The sequence below is a fragment of the Chelon labrosus genome, assembly GCF_963514085.1.
Source record: "Chelon labrosus genome assembly, chromosome: 8".
Lineage (NCBI taxonomy): Eukaryota > Metazoa > Chordata > Actinopteri > Mugiliformes > Mugilidae > Chelon > Chelon labrosus.
In genome coordinates this window covers 9190929-9218825 of record NC_140358.1, presented here as the reverse complement: position 1 = coordinate 9218825, position 27897 = coordinate 9190929, and the positions used below count along the sequence as shown (strand labels likewise).

The 27897-nt window shown below is 40.3% G+C and overlaps 3 protein-coding genes across 4 annotated transcripts; 1 reads left to right on the top strand and 2 right to left on the bottom strand.

The window, feature by feature from the left end:
- Nucleotides 1-4458: 4458 nt before the first annotated feature.
- On the bottom strand, nt 4459-9725 carry vgll1 (vestigial like family member 1). Of its 2 annotated transcripts, none has more exons than XM_084550033.1 (4): nt 8686-9725; nt 7676-7878; nt 7341-7580; nt 4459-6030 (listed from the first exon to the last, which is right to left on the bottom strand). In XM_084550033.1, the coding sequence occupies exons 2-4, from the start codon at nt 7863-7865 to the stop codon at nt 5993-5995; spliced, it is 468 nt and encodes a 155-aa protein (XP_084406159.1). In that variant the 5' UTR covers nt 7866-7878; nt 8686-9725; the 3' UTR covers nt 4459-5992. The 2 variants fall into 2 exon arrangements, with proteins under 2 accessions (XP_084406159.1, XP_084406158.1); XM_084550032.1 differs by having other exon boundaries at nt 7230-7580; nt 8686-9723.
- Nucleotides 9726-10705: 980 nt separating this feature from the next.
- adgrg4a (adhesion G protein-coupled receptor G4a) lies at nt 10706-22316 on the bottom strand (the record flags this gene model as incomplete). Its single annotated transcript, XM_084549245.1, has 12 exons — nt 10706-11150; nt 11505-11916; nt 12228-12349; nt 12656-12780; nt 12985-13027; nt 13117-13254; nt 13834-13986; nt 14244-14409; nt 14525-14741; nt 20449-20597; nt 20863-20917; nt 21626-22316. The coding sequence occupies 12 exons, from the start codon at nt 22314-22316 to the stop codon at nt 10770-10772; spliced, it is 2652 nt and encodes an 883-aa protein (XP_084405371.1). The 3' UTR covers nt 10706-10769.
- A 2633-nt stretch (nt 22317-24949) lies between these two features.
- LOC311491339 (uncharacterized protein) lies at nt 24950-27764 on the top strand. The gene is made up of 7 exons (XM_084549244.1): nt 24950-25292; nt 25400-25578; nt 25661-25776; nt 26027-26146; nt 26208-26617; nt 27080-27119; nt 27454-27764. Exons 1-7 carry the CDS (start codon nt 25077-25079, stop codon nt 27720-27722), a joined length of 1350 nt encoding a protein of 449 aa, XP_084405370.1. The 5' UTR covers nt 24950-25076; the 3' UTR covers nt 27723-27764.
- The last annotated feature ends 133 nt before the right edge of the window (nt 27765-27897 follow it).

The window sequence follows — 27897 nt, the reverse complement described above, 5'->3', positions numbered from 1 at the left end:
TAAATTCAGTTTCTAGCTGCAAGCGCAGTGCCTTTCACGGCTCTGTGCTGATTCAAATCCGGCCAGGCTGCATCGAGTTCCATAGGGTTTTATGACTTTTCATGGCAGATACAGGCTGGATAAAGCGATTGTCCGAAATGAAATTCTAATTTTACAGTCACACTGGGAGGAAATGACTCCCGCCGTTCCACTCGAGAAATACAAACTTTGCTGCATGATTTTGCTAAGCTGTGCGTTTCATATTCACTGCTGCTTTCTGTTCCGGGCTGCTCCTCCGTAACTCCAGCAGCACGCCGCCGCAGGTTCATCTGAGCGTAAAGAAAGTCCCCACAAAGAACATTTCACACCTGTTCAGCAGTTTCTTTTTTTCTGCACATCAGCCATATAATAAGTCAGCCTCCACAATGACCTGCGAGGACCGTGTCAGTGCTTCGGTGTCATTCTATTTAAATTACATTTACCGTTTTCAGATGTGCTTACAGGCAGCCATGAGTTCCTCTTTTGAGTTCCTCAAAAACATTTCTGTATTGTGTACTGGAAATTGGGTCCAGGTGGTGAAAAGTTCGTTTGTTGCATGCTACAACAGCAGCAAACAACAGATGCTCACAGTAATTGATTGCTGTTTTCAATCAGATGTCAAATTAGATTTTCCTTTGTGAAGAAAATGGAAACTGGCAGATGCCTGTAAGTATAGAAATGAACTAATTATAGAAATTATGAAATGTGCAGAACACCCATGGGTTCCTGAAATGCCACAGAACAATCCACTCCCATTTTGGAGCATTCCCTTCTTTGTACCTAAATTAAATGTCGCCCCTTTTTCTTTATTCCTCAGTGTGCTATCTGAGCTCTCGGTGTGTGTGTCCATAATGCTGAAGAAATAGCAATATGTTGCTCCTGTAAGTCACAGTGGATGTATTATATAACTGTTGACGTCATTTTTCTCTTTGACACCGTCATAGCTGGGGACATTGCTGTGAGTCTAAACTGTGGAGCCAAGTGGAAACCACATACAGCAATCATGGACACCGAAGTCCTATTTTCTGTCTTTGCAATCAGCATTGCTGGCTTGTTGAGTCACACTCAGTTGCTTGACCCCCCTCCACCTGCCAATGAGGGCCATAGATTGGCCTTATTACGCTTGCAGCAAGGGTAGAGGATTGATTTCAGGTTTAAGACCGTGCAGATGTTGAATCCCCGCAGCATTCTGGAGACATGCAGATTGTTTCCTCGTCCACAGCTGCTGCCAGTCTTCTTTCTATAATAAGATACTAGTCCACAATAACTGCAGATTCTTTTGCACTTGATTCTGTCTTTTTGTTTTACACTGCCATGTGAGCTCTACAAGCCAAAGAGCATCAAAGTGTATCCCTAGCAGCTTTTAAAGCAACCCTGACTTGTTTGACTGCAAAATTTTGTTTCTGGGACGCTTCATTCATTCATTCATTCATTCATTCATTCATGTTCTATAACCGCTTGTCCTGTGAAGGGTCGCGGGGGGTGCTGGAGCCTATCCCAGCTGTCATCGGGCGAGAGGCAGGGTACACCCTGGGCAGGTCTCCAGTCTATCTCAGGGCTACACAGAGAGACAACCATTCACACTCACATGCACACCTACGGCCAATTTGAAATCACCAATTAACCTAACAAGCATGTCTTTGGACGGTGGGAGGAAGCCAGAGTACCCGGAGAGAACCCACGCAGACACAGGGAGAACATGCAAACTCTTCATATAACGCTTCATATTACGTTTTTCTATAGAAGCTCTTCCACTAAAGACAATTCCACCGAATTTTAAGAAGAGTTTTGCTTTTCTACAGAGATCTTTCTTAAGAAGAACCTTTCCGTAAATGCAAATACTAACCTATACTAACTTGGATTGACCTTAAACATAAGTAACAGTGTGAAACTAGTTTTGTGGTATCTTGACTAAAAAGGTTAAGGCAGGCTTGGAAATTTGACTTACAAATGATTCACTTTATGTTTCATGTCATTTAAATGCCTCTCTTATTTAGAAAAAAAAAAGCAATACCAAAATGTGAATGGGGACAAAAATGGGGAGCTTGTACATGATTTAACCAACTGCCCCAGAGTTTCAGTAACGCCATTATTCATGTGGTAATTTGTCATTTGAAAACTTGCAGATGGTATTTAACATGCTATCGTCATTAAAATACTATAATTAACCTGCATAATTAACGCTGAATCTCATTACACCAACGCCATTCGGGCGCATTTCTGGTCCGACTGACGCAGCTTTAGATTCACAAAACAATCCGGTTTGATAAGCTCTCTCAGCCTTGGAGGTATAACATTGGTATTTGGCTGAAATCGTTTAATTTGCACAGGCTATTATTGATTTATCTCTAACCTTTCCTTCAGTATTGGCCAATTTCTTTCTATTGATTTGCTCCTCATATCCAACCTGTTGTAAATAGTTCATATGATCTTTCCATAACGATAGCTTAGGAGCAAGGGGGGAAAAAAATCATAGAGCTGTCTTGTTATTTCAATTGTTGCTCATAGATCACAGGGGACTTTTATTTCAAATTAAAATAGAAAATGTCTATTTGCACAGACTGAATGAAGAAAAATGATCTTCCTATATACTTAAATCTGGTTTATTCTGTTAATTTGATGCTCTTTACACTATAATGCGTTTATTTAAAGAATTTACACTTAATGAACAACCTTTAATCTCCCCATGGCTCTATTTTAAGAGAAATTCATTCATCAAGGCTTCCTCCAAAATGTACGTATGATTCTCAAGTTTCTTGCAAACAGATCAGAGCATCTGCAACGCTGGAAAATGTCTTTTTGGCTGGCAATATTTTGGAAATTTCAAGTGCACTATTGGCACTCAAAGCGCTTTACAGTCACAGACACATGTACCCATTCACAACCACACACCCGCTCTACCTACTGAGCCACAGCCATAAAAACAGTCAGTCATACCTATAACTTCAGCCTAGAAGAGTGCTAGAAGAGTGTAAGGCATGTCTGTTACATCAATATGTATAAACTTGAGAGATAACAAGGTAAATAAAGTGATGATTTAGTGGATAAAAAGCACATTTTCTTATCTCATTTGGTTTTGTGCGTGATACAAAACTGCTCATAAACTGCTGTGCAGATGTGACTTGCAGATATGCGTGCGTTCCTTTGTGTTAGAGGCTGCTGCATTTCCCTGCTCTGGCATTGTCCTGAGGACTGATAATAAAATGTTGGGTCCCTGGGCATAGACACGTGAACGGCCCCTCGTAAACTCACACCTGGCTCGGGGTCCGCGAACCTTCAGGAACGGTGCCCAGATGGCCCATTGGTTAACCCATCTATGGGCGATACTGTGCCAGATGGGAAGAAACTAATATTAGCACAGCACCATCAACAATCCACCCCTCATAGTGAGGAGACAGCTACTCCCCCATCTGTGACCACAAATGAGGTCGACAGTAAAATGTGGATGCTGTCAGCTCCTACTGACAAAGAGAAGGAAACAGTTAGTGACGATAAACATTTGATACATTATATATATATATATATATATATATATATATATACTCTCGTATATAATAGCATTAAGCAAGCAGTCTTGTGGATGTGACACTGGTAAATAGAGCAGAGAACAATATGTATGACCTGTATCCCCAGCTTATGTCCAAACTCATTTTAAGCTTATTCACATGGCTAATGTATTGACACAGCTTTTGTGAGCTCTAACCTGAATGAATAAAATTAATAAAACTGAAGGACATGAAATTAATTCTTATAGTATTATTAGTTGAGCGGATGTTGTGAATGTTTTTTTCTTCTATTAATTCCTTACTCTGTCAGTCAAAACGGCCATCTACAGCGACTGAATACATTTTGTAACAGTTCAGTATGTATTTTTTCCTCATATCATTCATTTCATAGTGATCCGTTTTATTTTTATGTTCAAGATACTTCATTTTTTTGTCAACCTTTCCCACTTTTACCACTGCATCTCGCTTTGCCGATAAATATCTGGGGGTTGGATCCACAGCTCCTCCACACAGAGCGTGACTCTCTCAGCCGTTATGGTTCTGACAGGACAAATCTCTCTAGTTAGCATGTTTGTTAATTTGAATCATTTAAGTTACTTTTGACTGTGTTTGTTGATGTCCTTCATCAAATGAAACATAGCTGGTTAAGATGTACTTATATAACTGGTTAAAGCACTCCATTACAAGAAGTCATGCATTCAGACTTTTGCTGGAGGGACGACACTACCAGCCTAAAACATATCTGACCAATGCAGTTTGTCATTGGTCAGTTGTCGGTTATTTTGCTTCCACTGCATATCTTTCTTGGAAAGAAAGCACATTTCCTATTAGAGATTTATGGAAAGCACTCATTTGAGGTAACATGTAAGGCTGGTGACAGTAAACTGATGTTAAAGTGCATAGAAATTTACAATCAACAATACAAGACTTTCCAGTTTTGTTGTTTAATTTTTTTAAGGGGTTTGTTCATATATACTTAAATATGTCATCAGAAAGAAACAACAATTGTATATTCTCGATATTATGCTTACACGTACAATTTGAGAAAAGAAAATGTCATAAAATAATGATCGTAAAACAGCTTATCTAAGAAACTTTGACAATTTCATGTTAATGTGTACTTCACCTGACGTATTTACCCCATTCACCTCTGGTGTCTCCTTTTAAGTAAACAATAATTAAAATACCAGCAACAAAATGACAATAAAGGATCAAAAGTAAAAGTATTCATCATACAGAGTATCTGGTTGCTTGTTGCAATGTTAAACTATTTTTTATTTAATTTTTTTTGCTTGTTTTGTGTGGTTTGATCTTTAGTAATGCATCCTATTTATTGATTTTTTTTTTAATGTTTAGAGTAAGTAGAGTTGGTAAGCACAGCTATCAGATAAATGCAATATTTTCCTCTGATATGTAAAGGAAAATGAACAGGCCATAAAATGTAAATACTCAAGTGCACAATTATGTCCAAAGTTTAGTAATGAGTAAATACAGTTATGCTGGTTGGGTGATTCTAAATTCGGAGTGTGAGTGATTGTTTGTCTTCCTGTGTTAGCCCTGTGATAGACTGGCGACCTGTCCAGGGTCCTCCTCTCACCTAATGACAGCTTGGATAGGCTCCAGCCCCCGTCATGACCCTCTAGTGATATGTGGTAATAGGGGATGAATAATGAATAAATACACTTTCTATCTCAAACATTTTGTACAGTACATCAGACTGTAGTATCAAACCTGCCATTAGGTGTCAGTGTTGTTCATTTTACAAGTTTTCCTCCACTGCTGCTCATTACCACTGCAAATATGGTGTTTGGTTTCATTTAAATCCATTTTACGCTATGAATATATTAAATTGCTATCTGTGTATCAACACTGAATGACGCTTTAGATCTCCATCTGTCTGCTCTGACATTTATTCAGATGTGTGTACATGATTCATTTATGTTACATTACTTACACTAACTTCACAAGATCACAGAAAACAAGGCATTAACATCACATGACTATCCTTCATTTTTTGTTCCCTGGCTCATGTAAAATATCCTCACGGCTGCCCAAACTCTGGAGCATATATAGACAGATCAGTTACATCAATGTTTATACACTTAAGATTCTCTCAATGTTCACACTTAATACTGGTCTATTCACTAATAAAAATGTCTGCATACAAGAAAATGCCCTTCGTTCAACTGCACCGCAAAGGGAACAGCGACATATACAGTGCTCTGAGAGAGGAATGACAGAGTTGAAGAACCGGTTTGTCGGAGGATGTTCTCTGTTAAAGAGGTTGTTTCAGGTACTACATGCTGAGCTGCGGAGAATTTAACTGAGGAAGGGAGAGAGTGGGGCCGGGAATGAAAGCACTGCTATCTGTTCTGGAGTGAACAGAAAGACAGGTGGCTTTACAAAGCCACAGGTGTGTGGTGCCGTTGAAGTTGTTGTCTGCCTCTGCTGCTTCAGTCCTCTCCTCCTCAGTACCAGTACAAGTCTTTCTTGTCCATACTCCGTCCTGCAGAGGAGATAAATGGAAAGTAATTTAAAACACTTCTAAATGATGTTCACAACCAAGTTTGATAAGTAAAATTAAGCTGAAATAAATCCATCTTTTCTTTTTTTCATACAGTAGTTTTTCTCTGTGAGAAGATCCACACCTTTTCTGAGTGATTACTAAGAAACAAGCAAGACACAGATAATTAACAAACACCCGGCATGTGGTTCCTACACTACAAAGTTCCATTTCGACTAGTCACAAAAGGAAATCCACAGGTGTGTTAATGTTGGCACATATCCATTAAATGTCTCAGTAAGCCATGACAGTGAACTAGAATGCACAAAGGCAAGACACCCCCGGAGAGGAATGCAGCCGTAATTAAGACACACATACTTTCCTTAATGTAACAACTTAAAGACTCAGTCTTCTGCTTATCTGTAAACCTGTGTACTGACCACTTCCTCAATGAATGACTAATATTAAATCTGAATTAGGAGCAAAATGGCACACAACCACTTCTGATTGTATGAAATCCTTTATCCTATTATCATTTAGCCTGTTTAAATGAAAGCACTGCTCGTGCCTGTGAATTTTAATGTGACTGATGTGATTAAACCTTTAGCTGCCTCTCAAATTCTTTAGACAAATAAGTTGCACTTTTAAGTTAGTATTCAGCTGGTATTTGTCGGGTGAGGGATTCCTTTCCTGGAAGGAAAGAAATGGTTTATTATAAAGAGTTCTACAGCTTTACACTACTCCCAGGAAAACCAAATGGTCTAAATTAATAAAGTAGAAGCAGGGATGTTGTTTTCAAAATCCTAAAATACAACACTTGAAACATAGTTTACAAGAAAATACTGGAATCTATGCAACTTGACATACCTTTCCCTTGAGCTATACAAGCATGATGACACTGCTAAAGGTTATTTACTTAGCTCTATCTCAACCACAGAGGGCAATTTAAAATGATTTAAACAGAGTAAAATGTATGATGCCCCCCTATTCTGGGATAAAGTAATTGAGAAAAAGGTGTATGTGTAAATTCGCAGATTAATTGTTATAAGGAAATTCTTATTATGATCCTTTGTAACCACTAAGGATTTCCTGAACCTTATTATTGAACTGCTTCTTAATCTGAGGTGCAGCTATTTTCATTTCAATGACTGAAAGTTTTATTATTATTTTTTAAAGATGCTGCACTGCAGCTGCAGGATTACCAGGTTCCACGCTGACAGCAGGGTCCACGGACTCTCTAAACCCTTGAGGCACTGTCCAACTGGGAAGCATTTCTTGCTTGGAGCCGGAGGCCATGCTGGGTCCCAACTCACCCCGGTCACTGTGAAGTAGGTGTAGCAGGGATGTGGCATATTGTTGTCCGGTAAGACTCAACCCTGCTGGGGGCAAGGGGTATGCGAGGGACTGCAATCCTGGGCCCTCCCCACTGATCGACTGCCAGGTGCCAGGAGAGTCGTCTGCAGACCTGAAGGTGAGGAGGCGTCCTGCTACAGGGGGTACCTGAGGCTCGGAGTAAGTGTCAGCAGCACTGCCCTGACAGGAGTTGGGATCCTCTGCAGGGGGAGCAAAGAAATAAGCCATGCAAGATGAACAGGATTGAATATCTTGTTTGTAGTCATGTCATGCAGTGTGGACGGCATGTGCTTACCCAATTTGATAATTTTACGTATTTTCTTTGTCTTTGCTGCTGGTGCTTTGGACTTGCAGACTTTGCCGAGAGCACGTTTGAAGTGAGCGTCCACCATGCTGCTGATGTCCCCCTGGAAGTAAGTCAGGACGACACACTGAGAGTGACCCTCCACCTTAACGGCTATTGGATTATCTGTTTTATCCTCCATGGGTCAGCTGTGCCTTAAAAAACAAAAAAAAACAACAACAACAACACAGGATCATCAGAAAACACTATCAGCAGTGGCAATCTGAGGTTCTGAAGTGTGCTGTAGCCCCCCGATCCAAACCAGTGAAATTTGCCACAGGGTAACTTGACGGGGGACCCTAGAGGCGGTTCTGGAGGACTGCAGATGTATTATAGGACCTCTATAGGTTTAAGAGAGTTCATGACTGTTATTTGGCAAATCATTGCTCGGTTTGCCTGTCCTTACAGTGCGCCCCTGGTTAGCAGTATTCTAATCAATAAATTATTAATCAATGACATTAAAATGCTTCATATAATATGCTTTTCATTGAAGGATACTGACAACCTGGTCCACTGTTATCCATAAGCCCTGTTTTAAATGATAACATGGACAGATCAAATGTATTTTTAGCAACCCATGTCTTATTCACTTATCGTTGATGGAAATTAAAACTCAAGTTTTGCATCTAAACTTTCCTTGGATGACTCACATCATGGGGTGTTGACATTTAAAGCAGCATGGACATTAATTTCTTATTAAAAAGCGTTTCACACAAATAGCACGATGCACTGTTCACACCAAGTGACAATAATTCTGAAAATCACTGGAATTAAAATACCTAATTAGCATGTCAAGCACTGTAACCTACAACTATATGTAGAAGTGAAGTGCAAATATTCAACCTACGTTCATACTGTTGTGAGAACGGACAGAAATAAATGACAACATAAAACTTGCTGAACTACTAACTCTGCTTAGGAATAGAAACCCAGGAATATTTAAAGTAACTTGCTTCTCTTACCTGCCCTGATGATTGACCAAAGATGACTGGGGAGCGCAACCTAGCATTGACCGGTTGATCAAGACAAAAATGAGCAGCTGACAGGATTTTTGGAAAAGATTTCGCCTTGCTTCAGTTTAATCATCCGAATGATCAGTTTGTAAAAAGCAGCATTCCCATCTACAGACAAAACATTTTGCTCACAGAGCCTCTGAAGTTAGTTGATGTGTTGGCCTGGGAGGGCGTGTGATGCTTCATGAACACAGACAACTATGAGCTGAATGTCATCCAGCAAGTTTATCCAGAACCTGAAAGACGGCTTATTAAAACATTCCTCAGTCTCAGTGTCAAACAGCCACAAACTCATTTAACAGCAGCTCTGAAGAGTTGAAGTTTTATTTTAGATTCAGGAAGATTCAATATCAAGGACATTAGAATATACACTGACCAGCCACAACATTATGACCACCTCCCTAGTATTGTGTAGGTCTCCCTTGTGCCTCCAAAACAGTTGTGACTCAACAGAGAATGGACATGTGCCTTCTGAGGGTGTCCTGTGGTGTCTGGCAACAGAATGTTGTTAGTGGCGGCCTTTGGGTCCTATGGGTGTCATTGCTATTTGATAGGGGGTTCCTGGTCTGGTCTAGGTGGGTAGTACATGTCTAAGTAACATTCACATGAATGCCAGGTCCAAACGTTTCCCAGCAAAACACTGTATTGTCACAAGATGGTCAATGTTATTCACTTCTCCTGTCAGTGGTCATAATGTTATAGTTGATCGGGGGAAGTTCTATGTACTGAACTTTGTTGTATGTGATTGACCTGTCGTTCTATATCCCACTGCAGTAATCCAGGACTATTTGAACTGTTTGTTTCAATGCTTAGGCCTACTATAAAAATGGCAGGCCAAATATGTGTTGCACAGAAGTGTATTTTTATCATCATATAATGATGCAATCTTTGTGGTTTCATAAGTGGGTGAAAACAATCTTTTTATTTCCACAATCTTTGTAATATGGGTTTACAGACAGTTTCCAGTCAAAGAAACAATAATATACGTGCACAGAGTTTTACTTTTCAGTCAAGAAAATCCAGCCTTTGATGAATAAAAGTGCTCAGATTCACACACAGCATTTCCAAGACTTTAACTTTTGCCTAAACCTTCACTCAAGATTGTATGGCGAACAAAGACAAATTAATTATTGAAAACATAAAATCACATAAAATGTATTAGCAAAATTCAATGAAGATGTTAAAACTTTGGTCTGATATATACTACAAAAATGTGACTCTTTACTTTGAATAGGCTCTCTATCTTTGAATCACATGGATGATTTTAATGCACGGCGCAGGAATCTCTGTGGACCCATTGTAGCGCCATCAAAATGTGGTTTCTCTAATCCTTTCCTTCCCATTATATCATCTTTCAGCCTCACTTCTATCAGTGTTCAGGAGTGAACAATGGACGTCTAAATGCTGCCGAATGGCTCATCCAAAGGCCCACTAATGCCCCCTACTGATGACGCTTGGGTGCTGTCCTGTAGAGGAGGATGTGTTGTCAGAAGCAACTGACTCAGAATTAACAAGATTTTTCTTTTTGTTGGGGCTGCCCACTGTTGCAGAGCGACTCCAGTCTGAAAACAGGGGAACAATAGACAGAAAACAATGGAGCATTCAGCTTGAAAACACTTAGTGTTGACAATATGGCTATTGCACTGCAATATGTCCTGAACTCAACAAGCACGGTTTTTACCTGCGCATTCACTGTCTCTGAAACGTCCGCAGCACAAGTGGATTCTCCACTGTTTCCTCACATTTTCCTTCATCAAACAGTGGAAGACAAAAACAAAGAAGCCTGGGACAAAAAACAAAAGCACAGTCCTCTGTCAGTGTGTCACTTAATGACAAAATAAATATATATATTTTTTTTACTTCTCTGTTTTTCTCAGTGTTTGGTTTCATTTACATTTTAATGTATTACCTTTGACTTTAAACTCTTTATTTTCTTAACCATGCTAATTTCCAAAAACGAAGGCCATCTAATTAAATGCTTCTTGAGGTGAGAGAATAACAGATGTGATGAAAATGAATCACTGTTTTATAGCTTAACACAGCTCATAGTTACCCTGCAAAGCATTGAAGATTGTGAACAGGTACATCAGGACTACTCTGCCAGGTCCAAATGAAAACAAGCCTAATGGCCACGTCAGGCCAAGCAGGACAGTGAGACTGGCTACTGCCCTCAGGTGATGCATGGTGCCACGTGTCTTGGCTGACGGCTTATTGACCTTCATCTGTCTGATCTGAATCAGAACAACGATGAACACACACATGTTGCACAACAGGATCAGAAGAACAAATGCCGCCACTGTCACGTAGAAGAAAATATCACTCTGCAGCCAGCAGCTGTAGGAGGAGAACGATGAGAAGATGGTCAGTATGTTGTACTTTACTTTGGCACAACATGTTATTCTCCACAGCGCAATATTATACACATTTTATCCGTAGTTATTGGTCACTTTCCCTTTTTTATTATCCAGCATTTGTGTCAATGAGTCCAGTGCTGCAGTACTTACAATAGCTCAGCGGACTCATCGGGCGCAATGCTGCCATATGCATCTTTATCTACAGCCAGCACCAGGCTAACTATCACCAAAGGAAAACCTGCAAGAACACAAAACATTTTTACACCATTGTCCCATTGCAGTAACCGGACATATCCATTGTTTAACAAATGGAACCAACAAAGTATAAGATAAGCAACCCAGATACATTTGGTGGATGAGCATTATTTTGAAACTTCTGCTGCAACCTCATGCTGTCTACTATTAAAAATGAACGATGAATAAATATAGCACAGCAGGGTACACAATGGAAGAAATATTACAGATCTCTTGAAATAAATTCAAATTCACTGCAAAACCTGCCGAACAACAGTGGAAGTTTATTCCTGCAGAAAGAAGTTCATGAATTTCTGTCTTACCCCATCCTACTGCGCAGAACTTGAGGATGTAGGAGGGAACATAGGTGTTGAAGACCTTGACCAGTGCCAGGTACATGTGCACAGCCTCCAGGCCCATCCAGGTGAAGGATGCCAACAGAAAATAGTGGAGGGCCGCAGCGGTGGAGATGCACAGGCCGTAGTTGGAGAAGGATGAGAGCCAAGAGTCAAGAAGGAAGATCATGCTCAGGCCCAGCAAGGCAGCTGACAGGTTGATGAGTATCTTAGACGGGTAGTCCCTACGCAGCTTCCTAGAAAGTGATTAGCAGATAAATACAGTGTGAGTCTCATAAATTGAAATTTGAACGCCGCAACAAAATTACCACTATTGCTATATTAGCACACACTACGTATATAGAGCGTGACCTGGCGCAGAAACAAATGTGATTTCATGCGTAAATAAATATGGCACTTCACCATAAAGCAGCATATCCACTCTCTACATTTTGATCTCCAGCTTCCTTATGGCCAAAGTTAATGGTTACAATAAGATGGTCAATGCAGTCTAAAGCTCTCACAATGTGACAAGCCTATACAAGTAGCGTCTGTGTGAGTGACTCACTCAAAAACAAGGTAAGTGAGCAGAGTGATGCCTAGGAAAATGGAGGATATACCACAGCCAACATATGAGAGCAGTGTCAGAATGTAGCTGTCAGTTTCACTGATGGGAGCTCTGGATACATCCTGAAACACAGTGCACAAACAAGACACATTGAAATCCATTAATTTAACATTTAAGACCCTCTCAGAACAGAATGAGGAGTAGCAGTGCAAGACGTTACCGGTTACCCAACGATAATAACTCCATTTAAAAACGAATAATATGACGACAGAAAAGATTCACACAAAGGGGCTTTAATACTGGCATCTTGCATCATTGGCACTAAAACACGTAAGCAGACAACAGCGGACCAGATTGCACACAGTATGCTGATGCTTGTGGGAGTTTGTTCCATGGTTTAATTAACAAAAAGCAGACCAGCCACTCACCAGGAGAACAGCAAACTGTGTGAGGTGATCACAGAGACAGCTGGTCTGATAAGGAGAAATACTCTGGGTTTGACAGCCACTGCTGTTCCAACCCCCCTGCCCAGCTGAAACACACACAAACCAAAAAAAAAAAAAAAAAACACCCACACACACACACACACAACACCCACACATTGTTTCATTAAAGCTTCTTATCAACTCAGCTTCCTGTTTTCCTGTTTTGGAAGCTTTATTAATTTCACTGGTCCCTAAAAAAGCACAACAACACAGTAAATGATCTAAACTGATCTAAATCCATCTGTACACAAATAAAAATAAAACAGACTCACCATTTTTGTCGAAGTCCCAGAACATGCATCGCACCTTGTCAGGCTGTAGAAATGGGGACACAAGGTTAGAATCAGAGTGAAACAGATAAACCTTGTAATAACCGACAAACTGGCAACCATTTAATGTCTCACCTGTGCAGGCGTTTGATGACTGAGTGTCACCACCACTTGATCCTCCAGGTTGATGACACGGCTGTTCCTAATGCTGGCAGCTACTATGTGAGAGTTTAATATCCAGTTGCTGTGTGTCCCATTGACTATGAACTGGTCCTAATAATGTAGTGGTTGTCACATTAACAAGCAGCACAATAAATCATGGAGAGCAGTGGTAGTAAAACTTTCATTATGACCACATTAAGAAGATAGCTTAATTACCTTTGCTTTGTGGCTATTTATGGAAATAATTAAAGAGCTGATATTGTTCTTCTTATTATCGTTCAAAAGCCAGTTTGCTTAGTGTAGCATAAAGAAAGGGAAAATAAGTTTCAGTTTGTTCAAAGGCAGTCGAATCAGTCTGTCTTGTTTGTTGAATCTGTAGAAAACTGAATATAAAATGGTTGCCTGGCAACCTCAGGAAGTCACTGCACCCAGACAAGGCATATGTCTGGCAAATGACACCCATGTAAAACCATTTTTTTTTTTTTTTTTTTTTACTTCAGGTTGATTAAGGAACGCGTTTTCAGCCTTTATGCCCTGACAAGCTAACTGTCTCCTACAGATGAGCAAATACAAGTGTTGAACTCTTCCTGCAAATGCCACAATCATAAACACTGTGAGAACAACTCTAATAAAAAAAGGAAATTCACAACATAACAAGTAGCGACAGAGGATGATTTTAGAGAAAAGTACCTGAAAAAGGTCATCTGTTCCATAAAACTGAAACTGTACACGAGTTGTGTTTCTCAGTTGAGGAGGGAAGAAGTCTCGGATTGAAGAGGGCAAAGAAATGGTTGCATTTGTCTCAGGCACTGGTTCAATCACAAAGCTCTGGCTCACAAAAACCTGAGAGAGAAAAGTAGTCACAGATTACTTAATGCAACTTCACGGATGATGGAGTTTGCGTGATGTGTCCTTGAGGCCACAATGTGTGTTCATTAACACAGTTTCCTGTTCTTTCCCAGTTGCTCAAGGACATAAGTGTGACTGAAATTGCCCCTAAGCAGTCACGTGGAACCATTACTGAGTTAAGTAAACATTCCTCTGGTACTTTGTGTGAAAATCGCTGCCTCTTTTATTGCATACTGAAGCATTTAACTCACCTGTGGGTTTGTTTCCGGAGAAACAGAGGACACGCCAAAGGTGAGGCCACCAAACTGATCTGGATCCACGTTGATCATCGATAGAGCCACTGAGGGAGCTGTTAAACTTAGTGTTTCATTTTGGAAATCCATATTGTCTCCCATTTTTTCTGTCAGATTAAGGATGCTTTTGCCAAGAACAAAAGACAGACATTATAACAACTAAAATAAATAAATAAAACGAGTTACAAGGAATGAAAAGAATGGAAACCTTACACACCACTTCTCGTTTTTTTCCTTACTTGTTAGACACCGTAGCGAGATCAGTTTTAGACAGCAGGATGTTAGAAACGGTACTGATGATGCTGACTCCAACAGCAGGCTTGACGATGCTTATATCAACAACTTTATTGAGCTTTTCCATCACTGAATGCAGCTGCGAGGAAGAGAGCTCCTTGCTGTCATTTAACTGAACCTGTACAAGGTCCCGAATTATATCCACAACCTCAGCCACATTGTCTAGAAAACATTAGTGCTGGCGTTAGTTTCTGTTGCGATACGGCTTTGAACTAACATGAACATAATAACATAGTAAACACGTGTGACTGATTGTCTCGTACCAGTAGTGACGGTGATGTTGTCGAGGTCTGTTATTGCCACAAGCCGTTTACAGTTTTTCATATCAGGATTGGCCCAGCCGGTTTGATCAGTTTCAGGGTCTAGCTTACTGAAGAGAGAATCAAATGAAGCAGAAAATAACACACGTGCAGGACAATGTCTCCGGTCTATTTCCTGGTCCTCACTTAATAAGATCACTGTCAGTTTCTGACAAAGAGTGATAAAACAAAGCCTTTCCTCTCCTGACGATTATGATCAATTCTTAATAAGCATCAAGCCTGTGTTTCCCTAAGGGACCATAAAACCTGTTACCCATATTATAAATCACTGCTGCTTTAGTGATATATCTATAACCTAATGTTTGACAGAGATAATGCATGAGAGATTAAAGTCCTTCATTGCTCTAATAATTCCATATAGGAAATTGATTCTTTGAGCTGCAGGTTGGCAGAGATCCATCAGAGTTATATGTGTGGCGTCAGAGCTTGTGCACGGAGTGTCTTGCTGAGCTGTATCTATGGAAACAGATTGTTCTGACTAAGATGGACGAACGTGTTAGCAAGCATCTCATCTTTCTTCCCATATGTTACTACCAATAGAAAAACGAGTATCAAGTGTAAATACACCACAGAATATTACTGCATTTTTTTGTTCAATTATAAAGTATAAATATGTAAACATGCTTTATACAGGGCCTATTAGAAAGCATTCATCCAAGCTCATGGTATAGGTCAATGTTAAGGTCAAGCTGAAACTTTTTTGAAAGACATTTCATCCAAGTAGCTTCTTCAACTCTAAAAAAAATCATTGTGGAGTCGGGGTTTAAATGGGAACATGTGTGGTCGTTGTCCATCAGAAACTGTCTTGGCTGAGGTCTGTAACGGCCATTACCTGTAATTGGAGGAAACTGTTTGGATCCTCTTTTCCTTCCCCACTGGAAGCTACACTAACGACCCATTACTGGCCAGAGACTCCAGTCTCAAGGTGGGAACGGGGGTGAAACTTCTTGGAGACAGGGGTTAAGACTGTCTTGTAAATTGATGGCAGATTATATCTCAGTCCAACTCCTCTGTTCAGAGAGGGTTGTTTTTTTTTTGTTTGTTTTTTTCGGTGTTACATAGATGGCTTCGTCTTTCAAACAGTCTGTCTTCTTTGGCTTAAATGTGTCCTCAAAGGTATGTCCTTTGGGTGCAGGTGGACGATCAGCTCCGTCACATGACTGTCTTTTTGGTCTGAAGACGCTACTTGGATGAGTGGTGAAATGTCTTCAAGAAACCATACAATTGCAGTTGTCCTTGTTTCTGGTTGTTTTTGGAATATTCTGCTTTTACTGTTTCTTTCACAAATTGAATCATGGTAAAATATAATGTTTTTTTAATGTCAAATTGAAAACAGATTTCTTCAAAGTCATGTCCACTAATATACACTGTCTGGCCAAAAAAAAAAGTCGCCACCAAAAATAAAAGGTCACACATTCTAATATTTCGTTGGACCGCCTCTAGCTTTGATTACAGCACACATTCTCTGTGACGTTGTTTCAATAAGCTTCTGCAATGTCACAAGATTTATTTCCATCCAGTGTTGCACTTTGAGCCTGATGAATCCTGTCATTGTCACCTTGGAATATACCCGTGAGCATCAGGGAAGAAAAAATCCATTGATGGAATAACCTGGTCATTCAGTATATTCAGGTAGTCAGCTGACCTCATTCTTTGGACACATAATGTTGCTGAACCTAGACCTGAGCAACTGCAGCAACCCCAGATCATAGCACTGCCCCCACAGGCTTGTACAGTAGGCACTAGACATGATGGGTGCATCACTTCATCTGCCTCTCTTCTTACTCTGATGATGATATCCTTCCAGTTTTTAATAATGTGTTGGACAGTTCTTAACCCAATTTTAGTAGTTTCTGCAATCTCCTTAGATGTCTTCTCTGCTTGATGCATGCCAATGATTTGACCCTTCTCAAACAGACTAACATCTTTTCCACAACCACAGGATGTGTCTTTAGACATTGCATCAGTTGGGGTTAAATATCTTGTTGCCAGCTGAAAGATAATTGCCCATGCAGTAATTATCCAATGGAAGGCTCATACCTATTTGCTCAGTTAAATCCAGGTGATTTTTTTTTTTTGGCCAGGCAGTGTATAATGTAAAATAAGTGGCTGTAAGTATTCTCCCCTTTAAAGTGACTGACCTGATTCTGTGCAGCTCCAGCCACTTAATGCTAGTAGTCTCACAGTTAGTGAAATAGAGAGCCCCTGAGAGCTGTAAATGTGTCTCAGGTGGGTGTAGTATAAAGACACCTGTGTCTGAAAGGTCCAGTTGCAGTCCCTAATCATTATTCCTGGCAACAATTAAACCATAAAGACAACAGAACACTTCAAGCAACTCAGAGAAAAGCTAATTGAAAAGTTGAAATCGGGGAAAGATACATCTGGAGTACAGTTTAACCCATCCTTTCACACAAAATGAATGCAATGAGTGCAAGAAGGAGACTAGTGACGGACACCTGTGATAAGTGTGACGGAGTTGAAAGCTTTACTATCTGGGATGGTAAAGCTACCGTTTGCCTTCTACTTTAGGTAATACAGTTCCAAGAGTTTTTCTTCAGCATGCTATTAAAGAAGTGTCATGACCCATTTTTGGCATTTCTTTAGGTAATAATCTTGAAATAACCGTTTAATTGTTTCGGTTTAAATGCTAAATCTGCTAAAGGTAGCTGGGCATGTCTTACCAAAGTCTGTGTGCTTTCGCTGATATAGGCTTTTGACATCCCATAACTTGGGTGACCTCTGGAAATGTCTCGGGCCAGATGTATACACCATATTTGATTGATGAAATAGTTTCTTCTTTACAGTTTGCTGGCACTGAAAAAAAAAAAAAAAAAAAAAGGAAAAATGTTGAATTTTGCCGCTGTTATACCATAACTCCTACACCTTTTATTTGTCTCAGACATACAGCTCACCTATGTGCTTTATTGCCATTTTGGTAGTTTGAATGACGATGGAGCCGCTTTCATACTTTGACGTCAAGGAAACATTAATAAAAGTTTCAATTTCTGCCACGCTGTTCATCCTGTATTCCTGAACATGGAAGGTACAGTAATATCTGTGGATGAAATATGCAATTAGCAATTAAAACAGTGCGTCAGTGAAGTCAGTAGTGAATTAAATACAACAGAATGGCAAAACAGACAGTGGCAGATATATCTCTGTATAGTCTTAGAATTTATCTTTCCTTATGGTCACGTACTGTTTTTGTTTACCACCAGAACTCTAAAAAAAGGAAACCAGAGGGTGTGGTTTTAGCTTAAAAGGTGCGGAATAAACTGTTGCAGTGACATTAAATATATAATATACATATATCAGGATTAAGCAACTAACATGAAGCACATACTCACCATCAAACCAACATTTTGCTTCATGTTGCTGTAAAATATCACAGATGAATCAACCAGAGCTGTTTATGTCCCACAGCAAGATGCTAGTTAATAAGTTCACACAGTGGCACCCACCTGCTGCCATTCTTTTTTATGACGAAATTCAGTGCAACCATTGTTTTGTTCCCTTCCAGCTGTTCTTTCACCTTTTCCAAAAAGAACAGAGAACTGCATATTAAGACCATTTTTTTGTGTGTGTGTCACAGCTTTCAAGTGCCTCTGTGTTCTCTTACCCATTTCTCGATAACATCATTTGGTTTTGAGGGATTGCCTGACATACTTAAGGTCAGATTAACTCTAAAGAATGTGTCTGGTCCAACTGCAGATGTGAGAAGACAGATAATACAACAGTTTACATTTTAACTGTGTCTGTAACAGTTCAACAAATAATTCTGTATAAATTACTCAAGCAGATATTGATTTGCCATACTGATGAACAATGAAGAGAGTATCCAAGAAAAGGCAACAAAGACTGTATTTACTGTGTAGAGGGTTAAACATAAATGTCAAGGCAGTCATTCAAACCCTAACCCTAAACCTAATCCAGAGTGATGTCCAGTTTTTTAATAATAATAATAATAATAATAATAATACATTTAATTTATAAGCGCCTTTCAAAACACACAAGGACACTTTACAAAACACAAGGACACAAAACAAGACAGAGCAGAAAAAATAAATAAAAAATGGAACAGTGCAGTCACGGGGAGTAAGCTTTCTGGAACAGGTGGGTTTTGAGTCTGGATTTGAAGATAGGGAAAGAGTCGATGTTTCGGATGTCCGGTGGGAGTGAGTTCCAGAGTTGGGGAGCAGAGCAGCTGAAGGCTCTGCTCCCCATGGTACTGAGGCGGGCTGAGGGCACAGAGAGGTGGATAGAGGAGGAGGATCTGAGGGAGCGGGAGGGGGTGACAATGGAGGAGATCAGAGAGATAAGGAGGGACGAGGTTATATATGGCCTTGAAGGTGTGGAGAAGAATCTTGAAGTCAATCCTGGATTTGACTGGGAGCCAGTGGAGATGCTGGAGTACGGGGGTAATGTGGTGAAACGAAGGGATTTTGGTGATGGTGCGAGCAGCTTTTTCCCAATTAACAAGACATTAACGTCCAGAAACTGGGGACAAATGTTAAGACTGTCCTGCAAGTGGCTAATTATGATTGCCTCTGTCCATCTACCCTGTCCAGAGTGGGGTTTTGACAGATGATTTTTACTGATGCTGTTTTTGCTTCACTCAACGTCTTCATTTGCGTTGTTGTGTTTCTATTTTTTCTGTTTAATGTTTTCATTCTGCAGCCAGAATTGTATTTTGTGTGAGAAGAAATGAGAGAAGAGCAGGCAAGTATGAGGACGTTGCATAAACAGGCGGTGAAAGTGAACTGTGGACTGACCGGACGTTTCATTGATATCTAAAGGCTCTCTGGTCGTTGACGTGTTAGCAGGTCTCTCTGGCAGGCTTTGAGTTGGAACTGTTTCTGTAAATTAAACGACATATTTACAGCAAAGCTCTGAACAAAACAGATGCTGCATCTGATTAAAAACCACAATTACAATGATTAATTTAGACCCTGTACAACGCATTGCTTTTTTTTTTTTACTGACATGCTCACCTGACGTAGTCACAGCAGGGCTGACAGTCGGTAGGAGTGTCGTCAGTACAGGAAGTAAGACTTTGAGGCAGACAGGTTGACAAGAAGAAAAAATAAATTAATTAAATATGGCATTAATGCCAGAACGCAGTCGAATGATAAAATTCTCAGTTCTCTTGTAATAAATGGTCTCTCAGCGTCTAATAGCTATTTTTAGAAATGCAGAAATGTGTTTCTAATGTATTTCTGCTTTTTTCTTTTTCTTTTTTTTATGAGTCTATGCTGCATCCTTTTAACACAGCCACTTAACAATGACAGTGAAAGTGCACGATAATTAAATAACAATGTCAGCTTTGTTCCATTATAAATTCAAGTACTGAACAAATATCATTAAATTATGTAAGCAAATTTAGATTAAAGAAAGGGCCATGTGTACATAATCCATTCAGACAATAATCCTTTTTGTGTCCGGGTTAATTTTTGACAGATACAGAGAAGTAGTAAAAGAGAGCAGTGTTTATGTGTAGCAGTGTATTTTATGTAACTGATATGGGACTGTACAGTATAGATCATACTCACCCAAAGGAAGTACGCTGATGCTGCTAGTGTCAACTGTTAAGTTGAGGAAGTTGTTGGAGATGTTTAGATTCAGCAGGGTAGTAATGTCCGCCTGAACCATTTCCACATTAGCAGCAGGTTCCACGTTTATATGGACTTCACAGTGATAACTGAATGCGAAGCACAAGAAAACGTCAAGGGCATGTGGTGGCTTGTGTTACTTTGTTGTAGGTTTGGGATTCATCTTACCACAAATTGCATGTGGAGTTTGGTCCCAATCCCTGAAAACACAGAGATTTTCATATGCTTACTAAAAGATTTACATTAGCTTAATATAATTCAAACCCAGATTGTTTTCTAATCAGCTTCTCTTTGGGGATACTGGTTTTCCTTTCTGGGGAATATCTAACTGAGGACTACCTAACAGTAGAGTACCTGAGTTTGTTGTGCATGTTGAGCTGCAAAATGATTAACCACAGGGCAGGTACGGCTGTATGGGAACACAGATAACAGAAATGGCACAGACAGTTTTCACTACTGATGTTGTGAATAGCACATGTTTAGTGTTAAGGTGCGCCTCTATCATTAACTTAACCAGCAAACACTGATGCAACTCTCTTCTACATTAACTCAGATATTTTACTTATACGCAAATCTGAGATTGTTGTGTCTGTCCTTGAATTTTGACCCTTTTTACTATAGCCCTTCTTCACTAAGCTTATGAATAGGATATTCTACTTTTCAACTCCACTACTTGTTATCTTAAAGCATATTCAATTTTACATATCAGCGCCATGTGTGTACATTTACACTGAAGTATTGCTTCTTTTGTCTAAGGACTCAAGTTAGAAAAACCGAGTTACCTTGGGGATGATACAATGATTTCCAGGACAGAAACGTTTTGAGGAAAAATGCTCTCCAGCTGATAAAAGATTAATAAGAAGAAGGTCGGTTATTCTGCCAGGCTGAATTGACCTTATTGTATTCAGGTGAGTTCTTCGTACCCAGTCTCCTGTGATTTTCTCCAGTGGCACGGAACAGTTTTCAGGGTGTGCAGTGTGCACTACGAATGTCCACATTTTGATTTTGTAGAGTGACCATGCTAATAAATAAACACAAGGAAGAAGGAGAAAATAAATTGAAATATAAAAATGAAAATCCTAGACCTAGCCAGTTAGACCTGCAGTTACTGAATCACATAGTGTATTATCTACACCCTCATTCAGCTCTGAGCTATCACGGTAATTTGTAAACCAGAGCAGCTCACAGTAGAAAGAGTTCATACTGTATTTACCACAGTGTAGGCTCTTCTCAGGAACAAGAGGGCAGTCATTTTTCCAGTTCCGCAGGTCCCAGCTCACCACATCCCCGTCTGCACACCTCAGCCTCCCCAGCTCCTCGGCACTCCATTCTTTGGACCATATTCTGAACAAACCAATCTCCCCAATGAGGTTACTACCAGTTTCTAGCTTCACTTCACCATTTGCTTGTACATAATGAGACGCCCCCAGAGTGAGAGTGCCATTTTGGGATAGTAGCTGTGGTGACATCTCATATGGGGGCATCTCTTTCTGAGTAGTTCCATTGATGTAAATCCTCAGCCGCCGAGCGTGGCCCGACCAAGTGAGACAGACAGTGTGCCATTCATTCAAACGCAATTCCTTTTCCACTTGCCATTCTTGTCCAAACAGCCCTACAGTCAGATGTGGACCTTGGCCCTGAAGGCCGAGCTCTATCCGGCTATTTCTCGGAGCTTTGTAGACGAAAGCTGTCCATTTAGTAGAAACCGTGCGGCGTACAAGCACGCACGCACTCAGCTCCCTCAGGGCCGGCACCGCGGCCTCTGGTTGTAGCTGGCACAAATGATGCAACGAGTCAAACTTCAACATCTTACCCCACATGCTGGTGCTGGCAGAGGCAGCTGAAATGATACGTAAGTTTATGAAGTGTAAATATGAATAAAGTCGCAAAAATGAGTCTGATGTAAGAGATCAACACAATTAATTGCTTACAGGTTCTTTCAGTTAAGTTCACATCTTTTTTTTTTTTTTTTTTTACATGGTCAAGTGCTTTATCTATTTAAGGACTTTAAACATTCATTTAAACTTACTTGATCCCAGAGGACACACTGACATCAGAATACACCAACAAATGGTCAGAGAAGACAGGCTTCTGATGGAGGTCATGGCAATAGATATAAACTCCTTCAGTGTCGCTCAAATGATCACCTGTTGAACGGCGACAGTCAGGTTTATTCATTTGCATTCACCTTGAAATAAGCATCGCCGTGATTAACATACATTTACGCCACCAAATACAGTAAAGACTTACCATGGTCTTCTCCTTGAAACGGATCCGCTCAAATCAGTTTTGTCAATTAGATTAAGCAATAAATCTCATGTCACGAGAAGCCGGCTGAGCCATAAGACTGCTGGCCAGCGCCACTTTATTACTCTATAAGAAGACATCCACTCCCTGTCCCTTTAGTTCCCTGAGTTACTCATTAAACACTGGCAATAAACATACCCAACAAACATGATAATGACAAACCCATGACATCACAAAAACTTTCTAGACGCCCCCCATGAGCAGATTTTAAACATCAGTGTTTACTCTGAGCACAGCTGGTGTAAGGGTTAGATTCCCGGTGGCTCAGTGGGGGGTTCTGAGAATACGTAATGAAGATGTAAAGGCCGGACGATGTTGGGAAACAGGCCTGCTTTGACACGTCACACGCCTCAGCTTGCATATATGTTGAACAGATATAGCTTGCTGTAGCATTATCACAACTCTTCATCTCAGTGCAAGCTCCACAGGTTTGTTATGTAAGATTCCCTCTTTAAAGAAATCCTCCTACACGATGACGGATGCTTCTGAGAAAAGTTTAATTATTCTAATGCACCGATGATATACAGTAGCTTGAAACAGAAGAGGTTATGATTTGTCAGATAAACAGAAAACAACATATGTGTAGTTTTCAGTTGCTTAGATGAAGAATGTCCCCACAAAGTTTCTTTACCCTCAACTCAGACAACAGAGTGGATTATGTGCATGTGTGCTTATGCATGTCTTCTTGTCTGCATGTCAAGCAGTGAGTCATAGCAATATTCTTTACAGTTATCCTGAAGTGATAACTGCTCAAACAAATGTGACTATATCAGTCTTATTATCAGCAGCACAGACTTGAAGATAAGATAAGTCCACGGTACATCCTTCCATCAAGCTACAACAATTTAAACAACCAACACATGCCATTAATGCATCTCTTTTTAACCCATAATTCATTTATTCATTCATCTTCTGTACCCGCTTATTCCTGTTAAGGGTCGCGGGGGTCTGCTGGAGCCTATCCCAGCTGTCATCGGGCGAGAGGCGGGGGTACACCCTGTACAGGTCGCCAGTCTATCGCAGGGCCTAATTTTAACAAAGAGTTGTTCTTTTTTCCTCTCATTCTTAGCTCCATAGTACCACCAAGTGGTCAAGTTTGATTTTCTTTTTTTTTTTTTCCTAACTCACTTTTGGGAGCCTTTATAACAAACAGCAAGGTGGTATTGGTGGTAGTATTATTAAAGAGTATATTGGTACTGGTAAGTATATTAAAGATTTTATTCCAGCTTGCAAACATTTCCACACAGAGCTTCTTTGTTGTGCGCAGGCTTGTTAACAAGGGTCTCATTCATGCATTTTACTTTCCTTCCCTCCTCCTTCCCTCCCTGTCTGATAAGCCAGAGCCAAAACGGGTTCCCCAGAGGGAATATGAGAAGGTGTGACGTGAGGTGCCCAGGTGGGGGGCTAGTATTCATTGGTCCCTGGGTGAGTCTGGTTGGGAACCTCTCCTGCGTCATTAGTGATGCAGAATGAGGGGTATTCCCAAAGAGCTTTCCCACCGCTGCTTACCTCTGCTGGAGACAATCTTGCAGAGGGGCAAACCTCATGGAAGCTGTAAATCTATAATTAGTCTTTGAAATACCTACCTATTGAACTATACTGTTTTTATTGCTTATTGTTAACCTCTGGCCTCTCAGAATCTGTAGTGTTTATGACAGCAGCTGTCTTTATAAGTGTAACATATGAAGTTACTTTCTTAGAGTTACATCTTTTGTTTGCGAAGGAGGTGAACAACATACACTTTAGAGAAGGACCGACAACATTTTGCCAATGGGGGCGTGTTTATATGCTCTTCTGCTTGCGGTAAGTCAAACATTTAATCAATTTCCTTCAATAGATTTGTAAACTTTGGCTGTCTAATCTATCCTATTTCCAATCAGAACATTGAGTTTGAAAAAAAGGCAGAGTACAATTAGCCCAGGGCTAAGGTATCATATTTGAATAATAAATCATAATTAATAATTACAGTTTTACAAACATGTGATTAGCTCATGAAATATAATACACTCTTCTGTGAGTAAACTCTGCATTTTATTTTCTTTAAAGTGATGTTTCATAATGCTAGTACAGCACTTCTTTACTATTTGTTGCAATGGACAAATAAACTATAGCATGCTTTTTAAAATTTAAATTGAGAACAATAAAATTAGTACAGCAAACACCTTTTCCCCCCGAGAAAACATTATTAGAATTGTATTCTAAACAACCTCCAAGAAGATATTAAACAGGTTCTTGTACTTTGACAGTAAGTTTTGCTTAGGATGCTTCTGTCCTTTTACTTAAGTGAGATTTTTAATGCTTTGAAAGACTTTGAGTGGAATGTGAATAATTTTCCAATCAGGTTGCTTTGTGTGTTTTATCAGGTTTGGAGTGCGCTGGTGCGATCTGATCCAGACTGTGATCAGGTGCAGTTCTTAGACCCTAATGGCACTTGTGTTGCATGTCCTGTATGTGGGCCTGGAGAGCAGCTCTCAGAGGTAACACACGTAATAATTCTTTAATAGTGGCAACACCATTCCCCCTGAGCTGTCCTCTATTTCCTTTTACCTCTCTCCATATTGTCTACATTGTGTGTTATTCTCAGGACTGTGGCTTTGGAGACGGTGGGGACGGCGTCTGTATTCCGTGTGAGGAAGGGACGTTCAGCACGGATGCAGATGTGGCTCCATGCAGAAGATGCACCCAGTGCAATCTGCTGAACCGCCTGGAGGAGGCACCATGCTCACCCATGAGTGATGCTCTGTGTGGGCAGTGCTTCGCAGGGTGAGTTATCAACACAGTGTGTGCACAAACACAGATAACATTTGTTTATGTGTCCAGTCTTTGAAGATGGTTGTGTACTCAGGTATTATGAACTCAGGAGCATGACTGGGGAAGTGGAGCTGTCCTGTTTGCCTTGTTCCCACCATGACACGGGCCATAAAGAGTGTTTACATTCGACAGCTCCAGGCTCTAAAACAAGTATGATCAAGAGATAAACCATAGACTCTATGGCACCATTGTTAATAAGCAGGGATAAATTGTTTTATTGACTGGTGATTTTCCAGTTATGTTGTCAAGGAAATGTTTTAACTGTTGTTCTCTGACAGAGGCTGCCATCAGCGTGAGTAATTTAAAGGAACCTAAGGAGAAGAGTGAGTATCCCTGTGAATTTTAAATGGAGCAACACTTTTATCCAATTTGATTTGACTAACTTTTATGTTTACTTAAGGAGCAAAAGAAGAAACATTTTCAGTGGTCCTGATTGGTTCAGCAACAGCTTCCTCAGTTTTCTTCATTGCTCTGCTGCTTTGGCTTTTCCTTCTGACTGCAGAGAGATTCAGTGAGTTACATAATGTGTAGTATCTTAGACATATTTCTCCCAAACTGTCTTTTCATTGCTTGACTAAAAGGCCATTCCTTACATTTACTGCGACATATTCAGAGCAGGTGCCTGAGTACTGCTCTCCTGAGCCTGAAGGATTACGGTCTGCAGCCGACTTTCAGTGCGCACATCTGTCCAGCCCCTCAGAGAGAGCAGCACCACCACCTGAAGCCCCTTCACTGGCCGTTAAAGCTGAAGAACCAGCAAGGTGCAGCAACCCTGTCATTACATCTGTGCTCTTCACTTACATTCATCAGGTCCTATATAATTATTCACACCATTAACTACTTTCCTTTCAGAGGCCTAAACTCAGTGAGCCACGAGAATGAGTTGCATCCTGCCTCTATTGTGATAAATGTCACCACCAACATCAAGTCTTCCGGTTCAAACAGAGACAGCGTCACACATGAGGAGCGACAAAACGTCTCCACAGAGGAGGTATTGATCAAGACTTTAACAAAGCAGAGCTCAGCCACACTTTTTGATAACAGGGTCCAATAAAGAAAGTATACATATTAGCTATACGCATAGTTTGATAGTGATATATAAAGTTGGCTAGCTTTCACAGAGTTAAAAAAGGTTATATTTACATTATGCCTTGTTTATTATTCATTAGTTGTTGAAGGACACAACCTATTAACTGGGATTTTCACAGTGGTGTCTAGCTTTGGAGGTTTTTGTTGTTGCCGTTGTTCTGAGATATTCGATGCTGAGACATATGTGATCAACCTATTATCTAATGCACTTTCATGTGACAATAAGTTATCAAGAAGGTTATCTAATAATTTAAAATAACAGTCTTATAATATTTCTTACAATTACTTTTTATTGTTCTGATAAATTTCAATACCAAATCCCATCATATGATAATTTATTTTGCACATGTCATGCCAATTTCAGATGGAACAACAACTGCAGACAATATGGGAGCTTGCTCAAGGTATGTATCCTTGTTTTCTACTACCACAGTCCTTGTTTTGTAAACTGACACGGGATTTTAATGTAAGATAGTAAAGAATTCTAGTCACTGTGGGATTATGCAACCATAGTCTTCATCATTAGCTATCCCAAGACTGCTGATAACAGACCACATGACATTTAGCCAAGCTTCTTCTCTTTACATAACTATGCTGCATGTCCGGGTTGATACATGGTTAGCATGTCCCTAAGCTGTTTTTGCAGATGCATAGGTTCTCATTCCAACTCTTTCTACCAGGATGGGTTCAATTGCTTCTAAAGTGTGTCTGTACTTTGTCTGATCTGCCTCCATGCAGGACAAAGTATTGAGATGCTGGACTACGACACAGTCCAGGACTTGTCCTTGCTTCTTGACTCTCCTGAGAACATTAACATTTTGAGGAGACTTGGCCGGTCTTTGGGCATCCCACCTCGGGTCATTGCGCATATCCAAGGCTTCCAGGACCTTTTTCAGTACCTGCGCACCTCCACCTACACGCTGCTGCCCCAGCTGGCCCAGGCTGCTGCACTCTTGCCTCATTCTGGAGTCGTTGCTAGGATACACAGAGCTGTGGCGAACAAGTGACCACTTAGACCTCCAGGATGTGTTGCCATGGATCTAACTGTCATACAGTATTTCTGACCTACTTTGCATGATGTCACCGGATCCCCCCTATAAACCAAATACTTACCTTTGGGAAAATTCATAATTTCAAGAAAAACAAACTGGTTTTAGTAAGATGTGACATTTGACCATTGGT

Excerpts from the sequence above, each read along its gene's own strand:
- vgll1 (XM_084550032.1), bottom strand. The coding sequence starts at position 7,865 with ATGGAGGATAAAACAGATAATCCAATAGCCGTTAAGGTGGAGGGTCAC. Across the intron at positions 7,581-7,675 it reads ACGTAAAATTATCAAATTGG|AGGATCCCAACTCCTGTCAG; the intron begins GTAAGCACATGC and ends CTCCCCCTGCAG. Across the intron at positions 6,031-7,229 it reads TGCTGTCAGCGTGGAACCTG|GACGGAGTATGGACAAGAAA; the intron begins GTAATCCTGCAG and ends TCTCCTCTGCAG.
- LOC311491339 (XM_084549244.1), top strand. The coding sequence starts at position 25,077 with ATGCTTCTGTCCTTTTACTTAAGTGAGATTTTTAATGCTTTGAAAGAC. Across the intron at positions 25,579-25,660 it reads TGTGGGCAGTGCTTCGCAGG|GTATTATGAACTCAGGAGCA; the intron begins GTGAGTTATCAA and ends TTGTGTACTCAG. Across the intron at positions 26,618-27,079 it reads AAAACGTCTCCACAGAGGAG|ATGGAACAACAACTGCAGAC; the intron begins GTATTGATCAAG and ends TGCCAATTTCAG.